Below are 18,530 nucleotides of genomic sequence, written 5' to 3' on the forward strand. Positions count from 1 at the left end.
ATGCCTTAACATCTCACGGGCAAAACATCACACAGGATTCATCTCCAGAAATGGGCCGACCCAGAGACTGGGGTCCAGTGCTTCCAAGACTGTGCGCTCTGGGAGGGAATCTAGAAGCTGCAAGGAGGCCTGGGTCCACCCGGACTTCCTCATCTGGGCCCCTGAGGACGGGGGGCGGGGGGCACGAGCCCACGTCCTTGTAGCCTCTGGTGATGTTCTCTCCTTCCCGAGCACCTAGCTGGGGGCGGAGATGGGGGGTGGTGCAAGGGATTCTGGGGCAGAGTTGGGTTTGAAAATCACTCTGTGTCTGTGGCTCTATTTAGAAAACAAAGAACGTTTGAACATTACACCACCTAGAAGAAAATGAAGATGTATTCTCTAATATTAAAAAGGAAAAAAAAAAAAAAAACTTTAGCGGTGTGGTAAGGACATGTTTTTCCTCTCCCGGCTGTCTCTACAGTTTTAATCTCAAACTTAGAATAATAACACTGTGTTCTCCTTCTCTGAAAAAATCAGATGAGATTACAAAACACCAGAACGTTACTCAAAGCAACAACCAGGCTCTCAGAGGAGACTGTCATTTGCAATTAAAGCTCTGGATTCATTGAGTTGAATTGAATTGAACTGAATTGAATTGAAGAAGGCCATCCTAAAATTCTGGGATCTCTATTCCCACCACTGTTCGTGCCAGGACCTTATGGGATGAGACACTGTAGGTGAGGTGATCAGCGGCCCGTGTGGGTGACGAGGCCGGGAGGTCAGCGCTGCACGTGGCAGAGCCGGCCAGCGGGGAGGGCGCGGGCACAGAAGTCCACGCGCTGATACGGGGCCCTGAGGGCTGCACCCCCTGTACATCGCGTCAGCCTCCCTTCACACACAGGAGCTGGAAAGGCAAACACTAGATCCTGGGGGCACGGGAACACGAGATCCAGACAAAAAGCCGAGAGAATCCCAGTGTCTCCAAAGGCGGGGCCGCGGTAAGTCCCACGCACAGAAATGTGGCATCTGCGTGGCTGACCCTGTTGCCATCTGCCCACCCACGAGCTGGGGACAGAATGGCCCACGTGGTCAGGGGTGAATGGCTGGCCGAGCAGAGCCGGCCAAGAGGAAGGACACAAGTCGTGGGATGAAAATGTTCCCCCGGAAGAGTCCCTGCATGGCCTCCGGGTGAGGGCAGAGGGCAAGGCACGTCTCCAACAGACCTAACGCTCAGGAGACAAGGGGTCAGGACGCCTCTTTCGCACGTATGCTTCCCTGCTGGGGGCCCCCTGCGACCCTTTGCTCACCCACACAGAAAATTTCACTGAATACATGAGGTTTAATTTATATAATTATCCTTAAGTTGTACAGTTTAAGAATAATTTCTTTTAGACTTTTTGGGGAGTAGAAGATGCCTTTCCTTCCTGTGAGGGGGGAAAAAAAAAGGTCAGGATAAATAATAAGGGTAACGGGAAGGACTCAGACAGCGGTGTTAAAAATATATATATATTGAGACCACAGTTTCCATTACTAATCCAATTAGAAAAACAAGGGGAGATTTTCATTATGGAGCTAATTGAACAGTAGAAACCCAATGAGAGCCTCTGAGTACTAGATTACCCCAGCTAATTACTCGCGCAGATCTGGCGCGGCGTGATTTGTGACGGGGACTAACGTTCAAATGTGGCAATGCTGGGATTCTCTACTGCTAATTACCAGGGTCTCCTTCTTGTCGCACGCGCCAGTTACGACTTCCTGTTGGTGATGAAAATGGCTACTCGTGGCATAAAACCCCCTTTCCATGCTGCAGGAATGAAACTGAATTAGAGGTGTGGAGCCCAGTGATGAAGTAGTTAAGGCACTAGAAAGGGCATTTGTCTAATAAACATGTACTACTGGCACGGATGCTGATCTCTTCCAGAGAAATCCCGCATCAGGGAGCAAAGATGTCATCTGCACTAACATTCATGACCCACTCACGCCATTTAGCGCCGGCCCTAAGGATGAGAAGAGGCGCCGTGTCCGTGACGGTGCCCCCAACCGTCCCTAGGGGGGGAACCGGCAGGACAGCCGGTGGGTACAGGAGGGTTCGCGGGGCCGGCGGGAGCAGAGACGCACCCGTGGAGGTGAAGTCAGAACGTTCACAAGACCCTGGGGCGACCACAGGCCTCCGAGATACCTGACAGCTCGGAGCGAATGAAATTTGTGATTTTCAAAGGCAGCGATAAAAGCTAATCCCTCGGGTCTTTCGTGGGAAGGTAAATGTGCCGAGCACATCCACGGTCAATCCTTAAAATGCCACTTGGCAGAGAGGCAGAGAGAAGGGCCTGAGACTGGAAAGTGTGGAGAAAAAAACCGATGTGTGTGGGGCTTGACGCACACGAATTTTAAACATCCGGAAACAGGCTCTGGCTTTGCCCTGTGGTGTCCGTGGCCCTGCAGCCCCGTGGCGTCTGGGGCCCTCTCCCGAAAGCGGGCGCGGCACACCCGGGAAGCCCAGGTCACCACACGGAGCCCCGGCCTTGCGAGGCCTGGAGCCAGGACCCGAGGGGAAGGCCTGGCGGCTTTTACCAAAGCCCGGGGCACCCACCCCTCTCGTCTGCGATCCGGAATCCACGTTCTCGCTGGATTTGACTCCGCTTCACAGAGCGGACCCCAAAACATCAGCGAACGACAGAAGGGGTGAGGGGTAGGACCCGAGGGGTGCTCTGGGCCCAGTACCCCTGACCCCAGGGTTCAGGCCTGCAGAGCACAAGCAGAGTCCAGAGACCAACCTTGTCTTCTCCGTCCCCGGCCCGGCTCTTCCTGTCCGCGTGCAGCATCAGGCCGGGAGGACAGGGCGCTCGGCCGCGCTCTCTGCTTTTATCTGTTGGACCAAAACAATTGTCATTAGCATCCCGTCTGTCACATCAATTTGGAAAAACAGGGACAAAAAGTGGCCTCGGACGTTCAAACTGGCTGCACACGGTGGACCTCCCGCAGAAAGGCCGTGCTGGCACAGGCCCTGACGGGGCCTTGTGACCAAGTCCCTCCAACGACGCTGAGCTCCCTGGCAACTACATCAGAGCCTGTGCACCGGCCACAGCACTACTGGCCACAGCTGATGGACCAGGCCCCGGGGGGTGTGGGTTGACGGCCATAACCTGACGGACTTTTCCTCCTTGACGAGGAAAAGGGTCAACATGGGGCCGAAGAACCAGGCTTTCTTAGGCTTTGGGGGCTGGTGGCCATGATGGGCCACCCTTGGCCCCCATCCTGACCAGGTGACGGGCGGGGCCCACGACGGTCACACCCCAAGTCACCACAGTACACGACCCGCACAGCACTTTGAAAAGTAGTTGTTTGCGGTGAGGGAGGGGGAAAATGGCAAAAACACAGATTCTGGATACAAGAACAGAGATTAGATTTCACCTTCTTCTAAAATGTCCACTCAACCCTCAGACATTTGCAAGCGGGAAACAGGTGCAGTGAAACACAGCAAGACTAACCACTGTTTTAATACTAAGAATTTTAAAAATCCCAAGCCATCTAACCACACGCCAACCTAACAGATTCATCCTGGAAGGGGCTTGAAGGTCAGGACCCCGGGGCTGCTATCTGTCCCGAAGTTAGGAAGGCCCTGGCTGATCGTTCCCTGGGGAAGGGAGGAAGGCGTAGAAACAGCACCACTTCACACGTGTGTGTGCGTGCACGTGTATGTGCACACACACGCACAGAGCAGGGGCAGGGAAGGTCCCTGTGCTCACAGGGCGGGGAAGGGAAGGGCGGAGCTGGGAGGCCAGGTGGGGCCACCTACCTCCACCCCACCTTCCTTACCCTGCTGCAGACTCTGGCTTCCTCTGCCGCCGATCCCAGCAAGGAGGCCACGGGAAGGGGCCACACGGGCGGGGACCCCACATGGGCCCTGCATCTGTCCGTGGCGGGCGTCTACACCTGGAACCCTTGGGGCCACAGACCCGGGTCCTGCAGGGCAATCTGTCCCAGAGCCCAGAGGCGGTCAGCGCTGACCACCGGGCCCCGGGGCAGCCAGCAGGGGACACGCGTGAGGGCCCGGCAACCCCCAATATGGGTCCACCTCCGGATCAGCCCTGGGGAGGAACCATCAAGCTTTCATTGAACTGGGAAACCGAACCTGAGTCAAGAACATTCCAAGCTCACGGGCAGTGGACACATTTTATTGTTGCTCATGGAGATAAGCAGAGCCCAGGGCTGCGCCGACATCTCCAGAACCCATAGGGATTGCCGCCCAAGGCCCGTTTCTCGTCCAGGCGTGAGGAGCAGTGGGGAGCCTGGGCACCCAGGTCTCTGCGGGTCCACGCAGGCCTGTGCCGCCACCCGCACCCCCAGCCACACGGCACGGAAGGCGGCGGGGCCTCACGTCTACGCAGAGGGAGCGGCTAAATGGGGGAAATGACAGACACGGCAGCAAAACACAGCAGAAAGTGAGGCGCTGCCCGGGAAAGCGAAGGGGAGACAAGCAGGACTCAGTTTACCGAATGTCTCAGGAGGGTGGGTTTCTCACCCTGAAATCACAGGACCACTTCCGTCAGTGTTTTCTGTCGTACGCGGGGATGACGCATCCTCACGTTAATGATGCCTGATTCACCAGCGTCAACGTCAAAGCTCCTTCTGTGCACACTTCCTCCCGCGGCTGCGCACTCCCCCCTCTACTCCGTGGAGACCATCTGTGCGCAAAGACTCATGATCTAAACATCCGGCTACCTCAGCCATGTTGTCTTGCTCTGCTGGAACCAGCCAAGAAGCAAGTGCGGGCGATTCAGCTAGATCACGGGCACACTTTCCGGATACCCTGTCCCCCGCACCCATCCCAGGGGCCCCTGCCTGTAACAAGACCCCAGACCCCAGGGATCCCCATCTGGGCTGCAGCCCATGGCCCCTCGATCCGGCCACCCACCAACTGTGCTCGAGACGGGAGAGGGCTCGTCCAGGAGGCCTCTGAGAAGCGGGTCTGGAGCCCCCAACTCCTCTCCCACCAGCAGCGGAGGAAACAGGGTTGGGAGAGAGCGTGCAGCCAAGTCTAGGTGTGGGCGGGGGGATGTCTAGACGGGCCAGAGACATGAGTGGGCCTGTGTCAGGGGGACCGTGGAGGACAGGAGGACCCACGGACGGCGGGTGTCCCAAGGAGCCAGGAGACGGAAGCAGGTCGCCCACCTGCACTGCTGCTGAGCCCTCGGGGAACGGCGTTAAAGGGGCTCCCAGAGCCGCCAGGCGGGGCCCCGGACCCGTGCTCCTTGTTGCGCGAGGGAGGCCACAGAGTGAGCTGAGCCCACCCTCCTGTGTCCCCGTAGAGACCCAGCCCAAAGCAGGCCTGAGGGGCAGAAAGACTCTGACTTGGAGCAGAGTCCCGCTCTTCGGTGATGGCCCGGGACTCCACCTGTTTAGCTACGGCACTGAGCCCGGCTTTGTGGCCAGAGATGAGGGGACGGAGCCAGGCCTGAAGGGGCTGTGCAGGGAGACGAGATCGGGTCTCATTGTGCGTGACGGACTCCACGCCTCCCTGTGGTGTCTCCGCAGAAGGTCACAGCACTCGTGAACCAGGATGTGCATCGCTGACTTCTCTGCATGAGAATAACACACACACCGTGGAAAGTGTGCTAGGAGACCTGACCACAGGCTGGGGTTTGCCCAGCTAATCTCAAATGCAAGTTGCCTTACTGAGGTTTGCTCCTTCGTTATCTCAACACAACATGAAAACAGTTGAAAATAGTTGATCTTGGTGAAAATCAGCTTCCGGAATCTGGCTTTGGAGGTAATGGATTTGCACGGCTCCCTGTGACTGGCTCTCTGAGGCCGGTGAGATCATTTCAAAGCCCCGCATCACAGCCCCAGACCCCAGACTCTGCAGGACATGTGCTCCCACAGAGTCTGCATCTTCTAACAGTCCTGGGTTTGCAGCCGCCCGCGGCACCGTGGGCTCTCACGCGTGATCGGGTCGGCGTCTGGGCCGTTCTGCCGTGGAAATGCTTGCTCTGCGGCTCCCCGTGGGCCCCTTGTGGGGTCCGCTCTGACAGGTTCACGGACTCCCTGCTCTGGGCCTCTCCACAGACTCCGCTGATGTCATAAAACACTCCCCGGGGTGTCAGAGAGAACGAGTTTATGGAGGGAAATGTACCAGCCGTGATAGCAGAGGCACCGAGGCCCCCGGGCCCGGGCCGTGTTTCGCCCACGGAGGGAGGCGGGTGCTCAGAATTTCAGGGCTATCTGCCTATTAATCATGCCCAGCTCTGCGATTTGAAGTGCTCTCAAATGGCCTGCGGTTCGATTTTCCTCCCGGCCGGGCTGAGAGGTGAGTGGGCCTGGAAGGACGGACGGAGGAAAGGTGTCTGCTGAAAATCGCCACGTCCGCCCACTGACAAGTAGTTATTTGCTGCTTGTGTGGAGTCCGCACAGCCCTGGTGCTGGTGGGGGAGGTGCGGGGCAAGTGAGGTGAGCAATTATACGTCCGTCAGGGTGACCCGAGGAGACCACGGAGGAAGACACTCGGAAGGCGAGCAGTGGCGGTCATTTAACCCCTTGGAAAAAACCGAGGTTTCCGGCCCCAGATCAAAGGCAGCTCTCAGGGCACAGGATGGGGCAGCAGGCCTGCTGGGAGCTCTGCCCTCCATTCAGCAGATGCTACACATATTAGATAAAGCGCTAGGCTTTTTTAAAAACACTCAAAAAAACTGGTTTTTTTAAAATTATTAAAATGAACTGCAGACAAGTCAAAAGTGCCTAACTTATCAAAAAGATATGAGAAACGGATCAGTATCTCCTCATCCACAGGAAAATCCTACATTCAGTCTAGTTCCAACTCAGTAAGTATTGACCTCTCTTGCTGTGAGTCTCTCCATCTACAAAACAAACTAACCTCCTGAGTGTCTTCCGGTCTGGGGACTCGAAGAGTCATCTCCATGCTGGGAACTCTTGGGGGTGTATCTCAAGGAAAGAGAAGTGACCTTGGGGGGGATGGTGAGAACAGTTTTTGGGGTTCCTGCTGGGGAGAAGGGCCAACTCTGGAAAATGGATTAACCCCAAGGAAGAGGGCAGGACAGATAATGAACCGTTTCTATTCTGAAAGCCAGTAATGACCTCTGATGGACGGTTCCTTTGGAACCCACCCTCTCCGATGGATTTGGAATTAAGTGGGAAGTCTCCTCATAGGCCGAGGGACCCCTAACTCACCCACGTCTCCCCCAGGGTGCCACGAGGTTGAAGGGGACCGCGAGACATCCTGAGTCCTCTGGCTGTTGCAGACCATTGGCCGTACAGGAAGAAGATCCACATCACCGACCCACCACGCACGCCGGCCTCAGCCTGCAGCATGCTGGACGTCAGCCGTGAGACGGGTTCAACAGAGGCCCACGGCGGGGGAGCCGTGCCTACACACAGGTGTCTCCCCGCAGTGGCCTCCACTCCCGAGAAGCCTGTACATGTGGGTGTCAGGGGACACACCTGCAGTCACGGCGGCTCCGTTGTCTGTGTTTGCCACAGTCTGGCGACCTCATTTCCGTGTTTGAATGTTCTCACCTCCGAGAACAGGTAGTTCATCACGTGCAAACAGCAGTGTCTTATGGAGAATAATGGGTGTTATTTCCACCTTGCACACGGTCTCCCCACGAGCACCATCTTGAAATTATCTCCCCGACGCTCGAGCAAAGCGGGGGCGATCATCTCGTTTTACATGTAAGGAAAACAGACCAGGTGAGCCGTTTCCCAGGTTACAAAATAACCCATCAGGGAGGGCAGACTTGGTTTGTCAATTTAAGTGGCATTGGGCTCCCCTAAATATTTGACAATAAAATAAGGAGAAAAGTGCAATTGATGGTTACAATAATAAAAATGACAGACTCCGGCCTGTCGTGCATGGTTCCAAATGAGGCTGGGAGAGCACGTTGGTTTTCAGAGTCTGCTTCCGGGGAACTAACGCCTCGAAGGGAGACCCCGCCCCTGCCCGGGAAAGTGGGGCTTCCCCTTGACTGCTGCCCCGTGGTGAGTCAGCAGGGGCTGCCGGTCCGGGGTGCCGACGGACAGACGGATGCAAGCAGGAGAGGCACGGACTCCAGAGGCTGAAAACAGGTGGGGTCCCAGCCTCGGCAGAGTGACGGGGGAGCGGCTGTGACGGCCTGGAACAGGAGGTCACTCCTTCCGTCCCTCTGCCCTTCATCGTGCCACCGGCCCCGAGGAGCCCCTCACCCCGTCCCTATGGGCCTTAACAAGGTCACCACGGAAGGACGAGCCCTGCTGTGAGGACTGTGCGGAAAGGGCAAGGCTGAGCGGCTGCCCTCGGGTTCTCAACCCCCAGCTCAGGGGCCGGAAGGAGGAGACGGAGACCCAAGTTCCTGGGAACCTCCCCACCGTGGCGGCAAGCTGGGCAGTCAGCGTGGCCGCGCACGGAGGAGACAAAGGTGGGCGGTCACGGGGATCCCGTTCTCCTGTCCCCTCCTCTCACCAGGGACACCCAGGCCGGGTCTCCCACCCTCTCAAGCCTCTCAGGCCACACAGAGCGGCCGCCACGGCCAGGATCGGGAGGCCACGAGTCAACGTCCCCGGACACCTGGGAGTGTGGCTGCCTGGGTGTGAAGACGAGGCTGCGAATGTCCACTCCCAGCAAGCCCACCCCCCCCGGGCAGCAAAGGCAGAAATCCTGAGACTGCTCAGAGAGTCTCATGGGGACGGAAAGACCTGGTAGCTGCCGGGCAGCGGAGCCTCAGGGACCGTGACCTGGAGCCTGCTCAGCGGGTACAGCATCGGGAGGCCGGGACAGCACGTGCAGGGAGGGCCTAGGGTGCAAAGGGTCACTCAAAGGGGCCAGGGGTGTCAGAAACCTGCCGTGTCCTGGCCCGCCTTCCTGTTCCCCCAGCAGAGGCTGCCACATGAGGTCTAAGGGCACCTTCTGGAACTCTGCTGCAACTGAAGACTATTTTCCTATAAACGGCAAATCATTTCTGAGTCCTTCTAAATTTTTCATGGACAGTGATTCCCAGAGTTGACAAGCTGCAGAGAAAACTCATTTTCTGCCCGTTTGTAACATCCTGGATCTCACTTTGCAGGAACAAAGGGTTTTAAAACACTCAGTTTAGAGGCCGTGAGCTTGGCTGTGACAATGGCTTCACCCCGGTGACGGGTTTCTGTCCCCTCCGTCCCCCGCCAAGCTCCCACACCTGCACGTGCAGATTCTGCTGCTGGTCTGTGTGGGTGAACAAGGAGCTGATGTCTCCCCTGTGGAGATGATGGGTCATCCTCACCAGATGATTCTAGAATCTGAGCCCCTGCAGCTCTCTGATGAAGGCAGGCTTGTGATGGGGCACGCCCACCTTACAACGGGATTACGTGGAAGAGGCCAGGCTGTGGAATGCTGGTGGGGACAGCGCGGCCCCCCTGTGTCCGGCAGGAGGCAGAGAGGAGTGGGCAGTGCCCCTCTCGCCTGGACGTGGTATTCTGGCCCAAGGGGAGGTCGGGGTCTTCCAGAGGAATGGCTCCAATGCTGTGCCACGGCCGGAGACCTACTCCAAAGTCAGCGGGGCCCCGAGCAGAGCAGGTCGGCACCCGGGAGCATCTGTGTGGGGAGGGACCGGGAGGGCCAGTGCCCGAGCCACCTCGCTGACCCCAATTAAAGTGTGTTCAGTGAGTGACCGAGTGACCTACAGGTGAGTCCCACGCAACTTCAAAACCTATGTCCGAAGCTATAATTATTATCCAAAAGTAAGGATATTAAAGGCAAGAGGGACACAGCGAAGGAGAATTTCCATGAGAAAGGAAGCTGCGAGCCCTCTGTCCACTATGCGGTGGACTTTGCCACCAACTCGGACCAGGAAGAGGACAGGAACGGAGCAGGTGGAGACAGGGGTGCGGAGGGGCCTGTGGGTGGCACAGGGGTGACGTGGAGATAGGCAGAGTGGGGGGAAGAGAGGGAGAGGGACTCCTGTCACGCGCAAACCATCGTTTACGTCCCCTCGGGCTCCGGTAGAACGTGCCCCAAAAGCCCAGCGTCCGAGCTTTTCCAAAAAGCGCGCCCGTTTCACAGTCCGGCTGCATCACCCTCGCAGCACCGACCGTCCGGGCCGCGCAGAGTGATGGCCTCGGAAGACCGAGGTCACCGCCTCGCTCCCTCCACGCGCACGCGGGCCGTTCCGCCAGACTGGCCCCGCGAGGTCACGGCAGCGCTGGTCACGGCGGTTGCTCCGGGGACGTGAGCTGCTTGGGTGCCCCCTGAGATGGACGCTGCCCCCCTCCGCGCAGATGTGTGCGCGGAGACAAGGCTGGTTTGGGGATGGCTTCCTAGCCATCCCAGAGGAGAAATACGCTGGCCGCGGTCCCCTGCTCAGTTAGTAACTCTCAGGCCCACACGGCCGGAAAGGAACGGAAGAAAAGTTGTCTCTGTTAGGAAAACCACGCATGCCACGCGCTGCTTCCGAAACACAGACGACATCTGTGAACGCTGCCCCAAAGCGCGTCTTTGGCGAGAGCCCCTCCTCTGACCCCGAGGGCACGCGCCACGTTCTCTTGCGCTCTTGCTTCCTCGGTGGGTCGGGGGCAGGGTGCGCGGTCCCACTCACATCCGCACGCCTTCCAAGGCCCCAGCCAACACCTGCTTCTGGGGCGCCGAGTGGGTGAGCAGGCAAGGGGTTCGGGGACGTGACCCCACAAGGCTGCGGGGCAACAGGCTTCCCCTTCTGCACCCCCGTCGAAGCCTTCGAGACCCACCCTTCTGTGTTCTTCAGTCTTTCACGGGGCCCACACCCCAAACGGTAGCCACCCAGCCCCTCTGGCCTCTGGGGTCAAGCATTTCCCCTTGTCTCCTCTGCTGACAGACCTCGGCCTGTGGCCACCTCTAACCTGACCAGCCTGTCCGTCTGGGGCAGCCGCCCCCAGCCCTCCGCCCTGAGCCCTTCTCAGGCTTCCTGGCGGTCTCCTCGGAGCTTTCACAAACCCAGGGCCTGAGGTCCGCCCCTGGGCCGGCAGACCCTCGCCTCACCCCGGTGGAGGTTTCCCGGGCTAACGCAGGAAGGAGAAAGCTGGCGCGAGGCCCTCGAAGTGGCTTTGGAAAAGGCCGGCTCGCAGCGTGCACACCTCTTCCCGTCAGCCGAGCCGCGATCGATGTGAAAATGAGCCTCTTGTGGCTCTGGAGTGCTGCTTGAAAGGCCGGGGCTGAGTGTGCTTCCCGGGGCCTCGCCGAGAAGGCGGGGCTCCCTGACCTCGTGCACAGGACACCCTGCTCTCACAGGCTCTCGCCTGGATTCGGAAACTGGCCGTGGAGACACCGGGGCACGCGGTGCGGAAGCCCCCAGTCGGGCAGACGCGCTGCTAAGCACCCGCCTCGGCATAAATGCTCCCAGGTTGACGATCCGGTTTTCCACACTCGATGGCTCTCTTTTATCAAGTTAAACAACAGAATCAACAGATGGGACTCTGCTGCACACTCCAAAGAGCCACAAATTAATTGTTTAATGAGAAAACAAAGCAATTCTGATAGAGCCGCGCAAAGCTCCGCATCGGACTCAGATGTGCTCGTGAACGCGTGTTTGGGTCCCGCAGGGACGTGCTCCCCTCGAGGGACAGGAGTCCAGCCCTACTGGCAGCCAGTAAGTGTCACGCGTGGGGGCTCGGGGCCCCCAGGATCACACGGCCCCTGGCTCTGCCCACGGTAGGAACAAAGCAGGTCTGTGCGGGGTGAGCCAGGCCCACCCCGCACAGCAGGCTGGCCGCCACGACCCTGCGGCCCCCTGGGCTCTGAGCCGCACCTGTGGGTGGCCCGTGGCCAGGACGCTCTGTTTCCTTCTCCGGGTTGTGGAGACAATCCGTGCCATGATTACGGGCAGGACTGGCTTAAGTTATAAACAAAGAAGCATCAAAACGTGGATCATTTCAGTCGGTTTTCAGACTTTTCTTTCAATTTGAGAATCGCTAAACAGGGGTATGAAGAATGAGTCCCTCAGAGCGCCCTGTGTCCTGGAGAGCATGGCCCCTCCCTCCCCCAAAGGCCACAGGCAGCCTGGGGTCCACCCTGGTGGTGGCATCTCCAACCTCATGACCCTGAAAGTTCAGGCAAGGCCCCGCCCACCAATGGGGCCACCACGGACAGCTGGGGTTGGGGGTTCCCAGCAAGCAACCTCTTCCAATCCCAGGTTACTGAGCAAGGACCACACGACATACTCGATTTGGGTTTTGAGGTTCGTGACAACTTTGCCAGTCTATGATCTACAGCAAGGGAACAGAACCCTCAACAATACAGCACCATGAGTTGGCGACAGTTTATGGGATGGTCTCTCCGTGAGGTCACAGCCCACACACCCCTGGTGGTCCCGCCACAGAGGGGTGACCACCATTTTCATCTCAGTGCCCCCGGACAGTGGTCCTCCCCAAAGACAAAGGGTTTACTGCTGTTTCTTCCTCTCTTGCCCCGAAGCTGGCGCCCGGCACTGCCCTGCTCTAAGCACCGCATGAGGCGTGAGGGGGAGCGAGGGACAGGAAGGGCACGTCTGAGGCCAGCGTGAACTTCGGCGGTCAGCGGTGAGTGGCCAACCGACGTGTCGCCAGGGCGCCTGGGGGAGGCCAGGCCAGTGGGGCGGGCAACTTGCACACACAGTGAGCACGGAGAGAGTCCCCAGGACGTTCCACGGAGACCCCAAGATGGGAAGGCGTGAGGACAAGGGGGCAGGAGCGCCACATGGAGACAAGGAAGAGCAGAGGCAAAGTCCCGGAGCCAGAGTCCCCTGTGTCAGCTCCGACCCTGGGGTGGGGCGGTTGGAGGGGCGGGGCCAGCGGGGAGCCGGCCCCCCCGCCGCCCAGCGGAGCAGTCCCCTCCCCACACCTGCACGTCCACGAGCATCAAGAGATGGAAAATGTGAGGACAGTGACTGGGGCCAACGTAGACAATGCTTTCAGGATACATCACGCATAGAATGTTCCTGTTTCTGCATATAACAAAAGTGACTCAGCTGTATTTTCACACTGAAAATTATTTTTCAAGCCCCCTAATTACTGTTCCTATTACTTCCCAGAAAAAAGGAACCTCGAGGGGGGCCTATGACATCCACGGCCGCGCTCTCACAAGGCGGGAACCGAGTCTCGCAGCCATACGGTTCAAATAGTGCCTTAACGCTGTGGTGATGCGGGCGCAGGTATCTGAGGCTTCAGATGTTCAAACATCTCCAAAGCACCTTTTTGTAACCTTTAGTTACAAATGGAAGAGAAAGCGTGATTCAACATATGCATACTTTAAATTACATCATTAAGTTTTATCAAACGGGAACATTTCTGTAGAACGATGGGATCCAACATTAAAGCAATTGTAACATGATAGGGAGGTTTGTGCTCCGTATTTCTGGAACAGGAATCATGATCGCTGAGTGTGTCCAGTCACGGCCGGGCTGTGGCCGCAGGCTCAAAGTGGGTGTGGGGCTGGGTGTCTGGGTTCAAGAGCGCCTGCTGGCTGTATCTCCTGACAGGCCCTTCCACGCTCAGGCCAGGAAGGGCATGGCGCCTCCCCAAAGTCACTGCCCCGTGAAACTGACCGGTCTGCCCCCCCCCACCCCCCACTGCTCCGGGTCGGCCCAGCTGGGACTCCCCAGTCCTCCAGCCCCACCACAGACGGAGCCCAGCCTGGGAGGACAGAACTGCGCTGGGGCTCAGCGAGGAACCCCTCCCCCTTCACCTGGTCGAGGAGGCCCAGGAATCAGGGAGGATAGGGCAGCGGCTGACGCATCCTCAGGGACCAGACTGGACAGGGGCTCAGGACCCAGGCTGGGCCTGGGAATCAAGGCTCAGCTCAGCCACTTCCTACCCCGTAGTATGGGGACGAGGGGCGGAGGGCAGGCCACCAAGGAATGTGCCCCTTTGGCGTGTGGATTATTTCGAGCCAAAGACCATTAAGGCCCAAGGAACAAGAAAGGCCGTTGATCTCCCCCTTCACTGCCCTGGGGAGTTTAAACAGGGGTCTGTACCAGGAAGACAGCTCTTCCCAAAGGTTTTTACATAAGAAAGACTTCTCCTCACAGGGTCCTGCAAACACCTGGGATTCCCACTCCCCATGAACTGTCCTCCCTTGGAAGCCGGACCCCACCCCTTGTCCTTAGCTCAAGGGGGCACGTAAGCCTCTACTGCCTGACGCTGGAGGGGCCTCTCGCGTCCTCGTGGGGCTCCGGTCCGCACAGGATCAAATCTGTGTTTCTCCTGTTAACGTATTTTACGCCAATGTAACTGTTGGATGAGCCAAGGACACAGAAGGGAAGGTCTTCCTACTCTCCAGGGAGAATCACGTCCCTTCCCTGAGTTTCAGTGTTGCCAACAGAATGGGACAAATAATGTTCGAGCTCTCATATCAGAATACCACACGTCAAGGGGACGTTCCAGAGGCTGGGAGTTCCAGATCCAGGTGCTGGCGTTGTGGGATCCTGGGGGAGCCTGGGCCTGGCCGGCAGGTGCCACCTCTTGGTGCGCCTTCACACGGCAGAGGAAGAGCGCTTTCTGGCGACTCTTCTTACAAGGGCACTGATGCCATCGTGAGCGCACCCCCCCCCCCAAGACCACATTTAAAGCTAATGAGCTCCCAAGGGCTCCACCTTCAAAACCATCACCCTGGAGGCTGGGGTTCAACAGGCGAGTTCGGGGAACACGGGCATCCAGTCCATACACAACCACAGGGAAGATCCCGGTGACAGGCAGTCCTCGGCCACGGCCGGCACGCACGCAATGGGATTCTAGCAATTGTGGCGGCAAAGTCATCCTAGAGCAGCTTCATCTGGGGTTGGGCGAGCACAAAGGACCCCTGTGGGTCCGCAGCAGAGGGGCTCTCTGGGCCCCGGCTCCCCCCATGGTAAACTCGGGCCCCTTGGGCCCTTTGACAAGTGCAGCCTGTGTCTCCAGCGGGGTCTTTCAAAAACTTGTCGTTGCAACTGTTCTATCACAAAGAGTTTAAGGGAAACGTTGACAGTTCCTTTCAAATGTATTGGGAAAGAGCACCCAATCCTCCCAAAGCATCCTGGCTGTACTAAAATGCAGCCGGGTATCAGGACGCAGAAACCAGTGGTCCTCTGACGTAGCAGTGAGTCTAACCGTGCGCAGGTGCCAGCTTTCCCAGGCTTTGAATCAAGCCACCTGCGGAATGTCCTAGACCCTTCCCCTGGCCCCGGGGCTCCTTGTGAGCAGACATAAGAAGCAAGTCCTGAAGAATTTTCTCACGTGTCCTAAGAGCCGCATCCGGCACTGGCATCGTATGGCAGAGATGAAACACGTAACAAGGGGACATCACAAGACCGTGGGAGGGTGCCCTCCTCACCCGGCGTCTTTCTGGTCCCCGCGCCTGCCTGGGGGTGGGGGTGGGGCGGGCACCGGCTGGACCCCATCACGTACATAAATTGAAAGGATTAGCGTTTATTTAAAAAAAACGTCTTAGCTATAAATCATGATTTGTGATACATTCGTCCCGACCGAACTCATCTGCATGGTTTCAACGAACAGGTACTTACCAGGGTGTATGCCCTGTGCACAAAAGTTGTGTTTCTCGTAACTCTATGTGCCTGAAACAGCAGGAGACAGTAAAGGACGGTCGGGGGCCACCGCACATCCGATCGTGGTGGCCCAGCTCACGTGCCTGCCGCCCCAGCACTCGCAGTCAGCTTCTCCGAAGAGCTGATTCGGAGTCCGCTCGGACTCTGCAGTCGCATCTATGTGAAAATGCAGCCCTCACCTAGCTGATTTATGCTCACGCTTAGATGTAATAAAATTAATACTGCACTTCCCATTTCAGTTGATGAAACTAACTCAGACTTTCTAAAAAACCCAACTTCCTTCAAGTATTTTCTTTATTTTCAGAAGGGAAGTTATTCCAGTCATTTGATACAAATGGCTTTAATTAGTTTGAAGGCAAACATAACCTTTAACGAATACAGGCTGGGGATCGCTCGTCGTGTGCTGAGGGATAAAAAGCAGTGCTGCGCGCACAGTGATTTGTGATGTGAGCCTGTGTGATCTGATTCGGTGGCGTCAGAGTAAACCCCCGTCCCCCGAAAAGAATGATCCCCCCCCCACCCCCGCGGAGGCCACAGGAAGCCGGCCCATCTGCTCACGCACACAAACCCAGTTTTACAACAGGGGGCGCCGGGAGCAGGACACCCAGCACGTCTGTGTTCTGCGCGCTCTGGTGGCCTGAAAATCAGACTTGCGCTGCCTTGGAGAATGGTAGATGCCTTCTAAGGAACCTGCATTTTTAATGACTTTCTTGTAAAGGTATTAAAAATTAAAAACAGTTAATCCTACTCTTGCCATGAAACACGTGGTAAAAGGAAACCTTCATCTCAGAAATACTCAAATGAAGTCTTGAGTTGACCTTCCCCCGGCTCCCCTGGGCTGGTACCACAGCGGGCAGCTCTTCGTGGACTAGAATCATCGACCAGCACATCTACTGCACGTCTGACCGTGGACCCTTTCAGTGGCACCCCCTCCTCTCAAGACAGACTCGAATCCCCTCCCTTCCCCTTCAGCATCTTGTTCTCTAGGAGCCCCCGCTGCCTGAACCCCCTCCCCAGAACAAGGGTTCCAGTGCTTTCCACACCTGCTCTGTGCAGAATGCCTTCCCCACCCCTCCCCCGCACACAGCTCAGCTCTCCTCCTCCCTGCGACTGTCCGGGACTCTCCACGGTGAGCCGACATTCTCGCTCTGCCCTCCGCTCTATTTCTCACGTCTTTACAGATTGTACTAAAATTGTTGGCTAATGAATCTCTCCTTCTTGGGAGATAAACTCCCAAGGCAGAAACCATGTCTTAGCATTTTTGTCCATCATGCACCTGCACGGGAACTGGGGGTTTCACGGGGATCCCCCAGCTCCGTTAGCCAAAGTGACTTTTCTACCTCGGTGACCATTCCTTCTCTCTGCATCTGGCCAGGCCGAGCTGTGGGCTTTTCCATCTCACCCACTATCTGTGCCTGTGTCTGTGTCTGTCCCTGTCCCTGTGTCTGTGCTTGTGTCTGTCCCTGTCCCTATGTCTGTTTCTGTGTCTGTGTCTGTCCCTGTCCCTGTGTCTGCATCTATCCCTGTCCCTGTGCCTGTCCCTGTGTCTGCATCTGTCCCGGTGTCTGTGCCTGTGTCTGTCCCTGTCCCTGTGTCTGTGTCTGTCCTGTGTCTGTTTCTGTGTCTGTCCCTGTGTCTGTTCCTTGTCTTTGTCTGTGTCTGTCCTTGTGTCTGTTTCTGTCTCTGGGTCTGTCCCTATCCTTGTGTCTGTTCCCGTGTCTTTGTCTGTTTCTCTCCCCGTGTCTGTGTCTATCCCTGTCCCTGTGCTTGTGCCTCTGTCTGTGCCTGGGCCTGTGTCTGTCCCTGTATTTGTCCCGGATATTACTGTTTCCTAGAATTTGTCTCCCTTTCTGCCTGACAGCCCTTGTCCTCTGTGCAGTAGAGAACGCCAATGCTCCTGTCCTCTGCAAAGCCTTCCCATAGATGGCTGCACAGAGTAAAGACCTTATTGTCCTTCTGTGTTTTCAAATATATATATTTCTATTCTAGTATATCACATTTAAATGACTCATTTCATGTCTGTGAGCTCTCTGAAAACAGAAGCCATGTCTTTTAATCTTTAAATCTACTTTAAATCAACTGTGTGATGGACGCAAAATAGATGCTTAATGAATGCTGGATGGCTGATTACACTTATACTCAAATGAATGAACAACCACCCTCTGGAAGAGAGAAGCGGGCTTATCCATCTGCCCCCTCCCGTGTGCAGAGCGGTCAAACAAAAGAGAAACAAATCAGCAAATAAACAAGAAACTGGACATAAAATTCTGCAGAAGCCAAGGCAGCTAGTGTGGGGATTCTCCATTCCAGAGAAACACCGATCGTTCACGGGTCCCACCACCGAATGGCTACCTCCCAGCACACCCAAACTCCAGCAAGATCTGCCTCTGGACGCTCCCTGAGGAGACCGAAGTCGTAGTCAACTTTGTACCGGCTGACTCTGAAGGCCGAACGGGCAGCCCGGGGCTGCCAGACACCTGAGCACGTCTGTGGCACGAAAGAACGAGGCCACCCGTGGGACGCAGGTCGGGGGGCAGCGGACCTCACGTAACGGAGGAAAACGTGAGTGTTCTTATTAGGGTCTGCTCGTGCTTTGCATGGTGCCCTCAAAGGGGGTTAAGAAACTGCTGTATCCATGAAACAAGAACAAAATGCTGCCAAAAATAACTCTCAGAAAACATAACTAACCCTGGGAACAAATATATAAAGGCGGTAATACACGTTATATTCTATTACGTATAGATACACACACACACACATACACACACACACACACACACACACACATATATATATATATATATCTTTCCTAGTATATTTACATAAACTTCCATTTCAGCTTCCACCTATATGTGTAGTACAGATATGACTTTATATTAATATACGTGTATGTACATAAGAAAGACCATATCAACTATCTCCAAATAGAGAAGAATGTGACCGAGACTTTTAAAAAAGACAGAAATGTGACCTTGGGTTTGGCAGTGGGTTACTGGCTAGGACACCAACAGCACAAGCCACAAAAGAAAAAAACTGATA

The 18,530-nt window shown here is 56.4% G+C and overlaps 1 protein-coding gene across 1 annotated transcript in view; it reads right to left on the minus strand.

Annotated features, from left to right (window-relative positions):
- Positions 1–18,530, minus strand: part of TCERG1L (transcription elongation regulator 1 like) — a 165,768-nt gene that overhangs the window by 65,994 nt on the left and 81,244 nt on the right. The window contains 1 exon segment of the mRNA XM_049646032.1: positions 2,754–2,845. Within this exon segment, the coding sequence (XP_049501989.1) occupies positions 2,754–2,845 (92 nt within the window).

Source organism: Panthera uncia, chromosome D2 (genome assembly GCF_023721935.1).
Source record: "Panthera uncia isolate 11264 chromosome D2, Puncia_PCG_1.0, whole genome shotgun sequence".
NCBI classification, from domain to species: domain Eukaryota; kingdom Metazoa; phylum Chordata; class Mammalia; order Carnivora; family Felidae; genus Panthera; species Panthera uncia.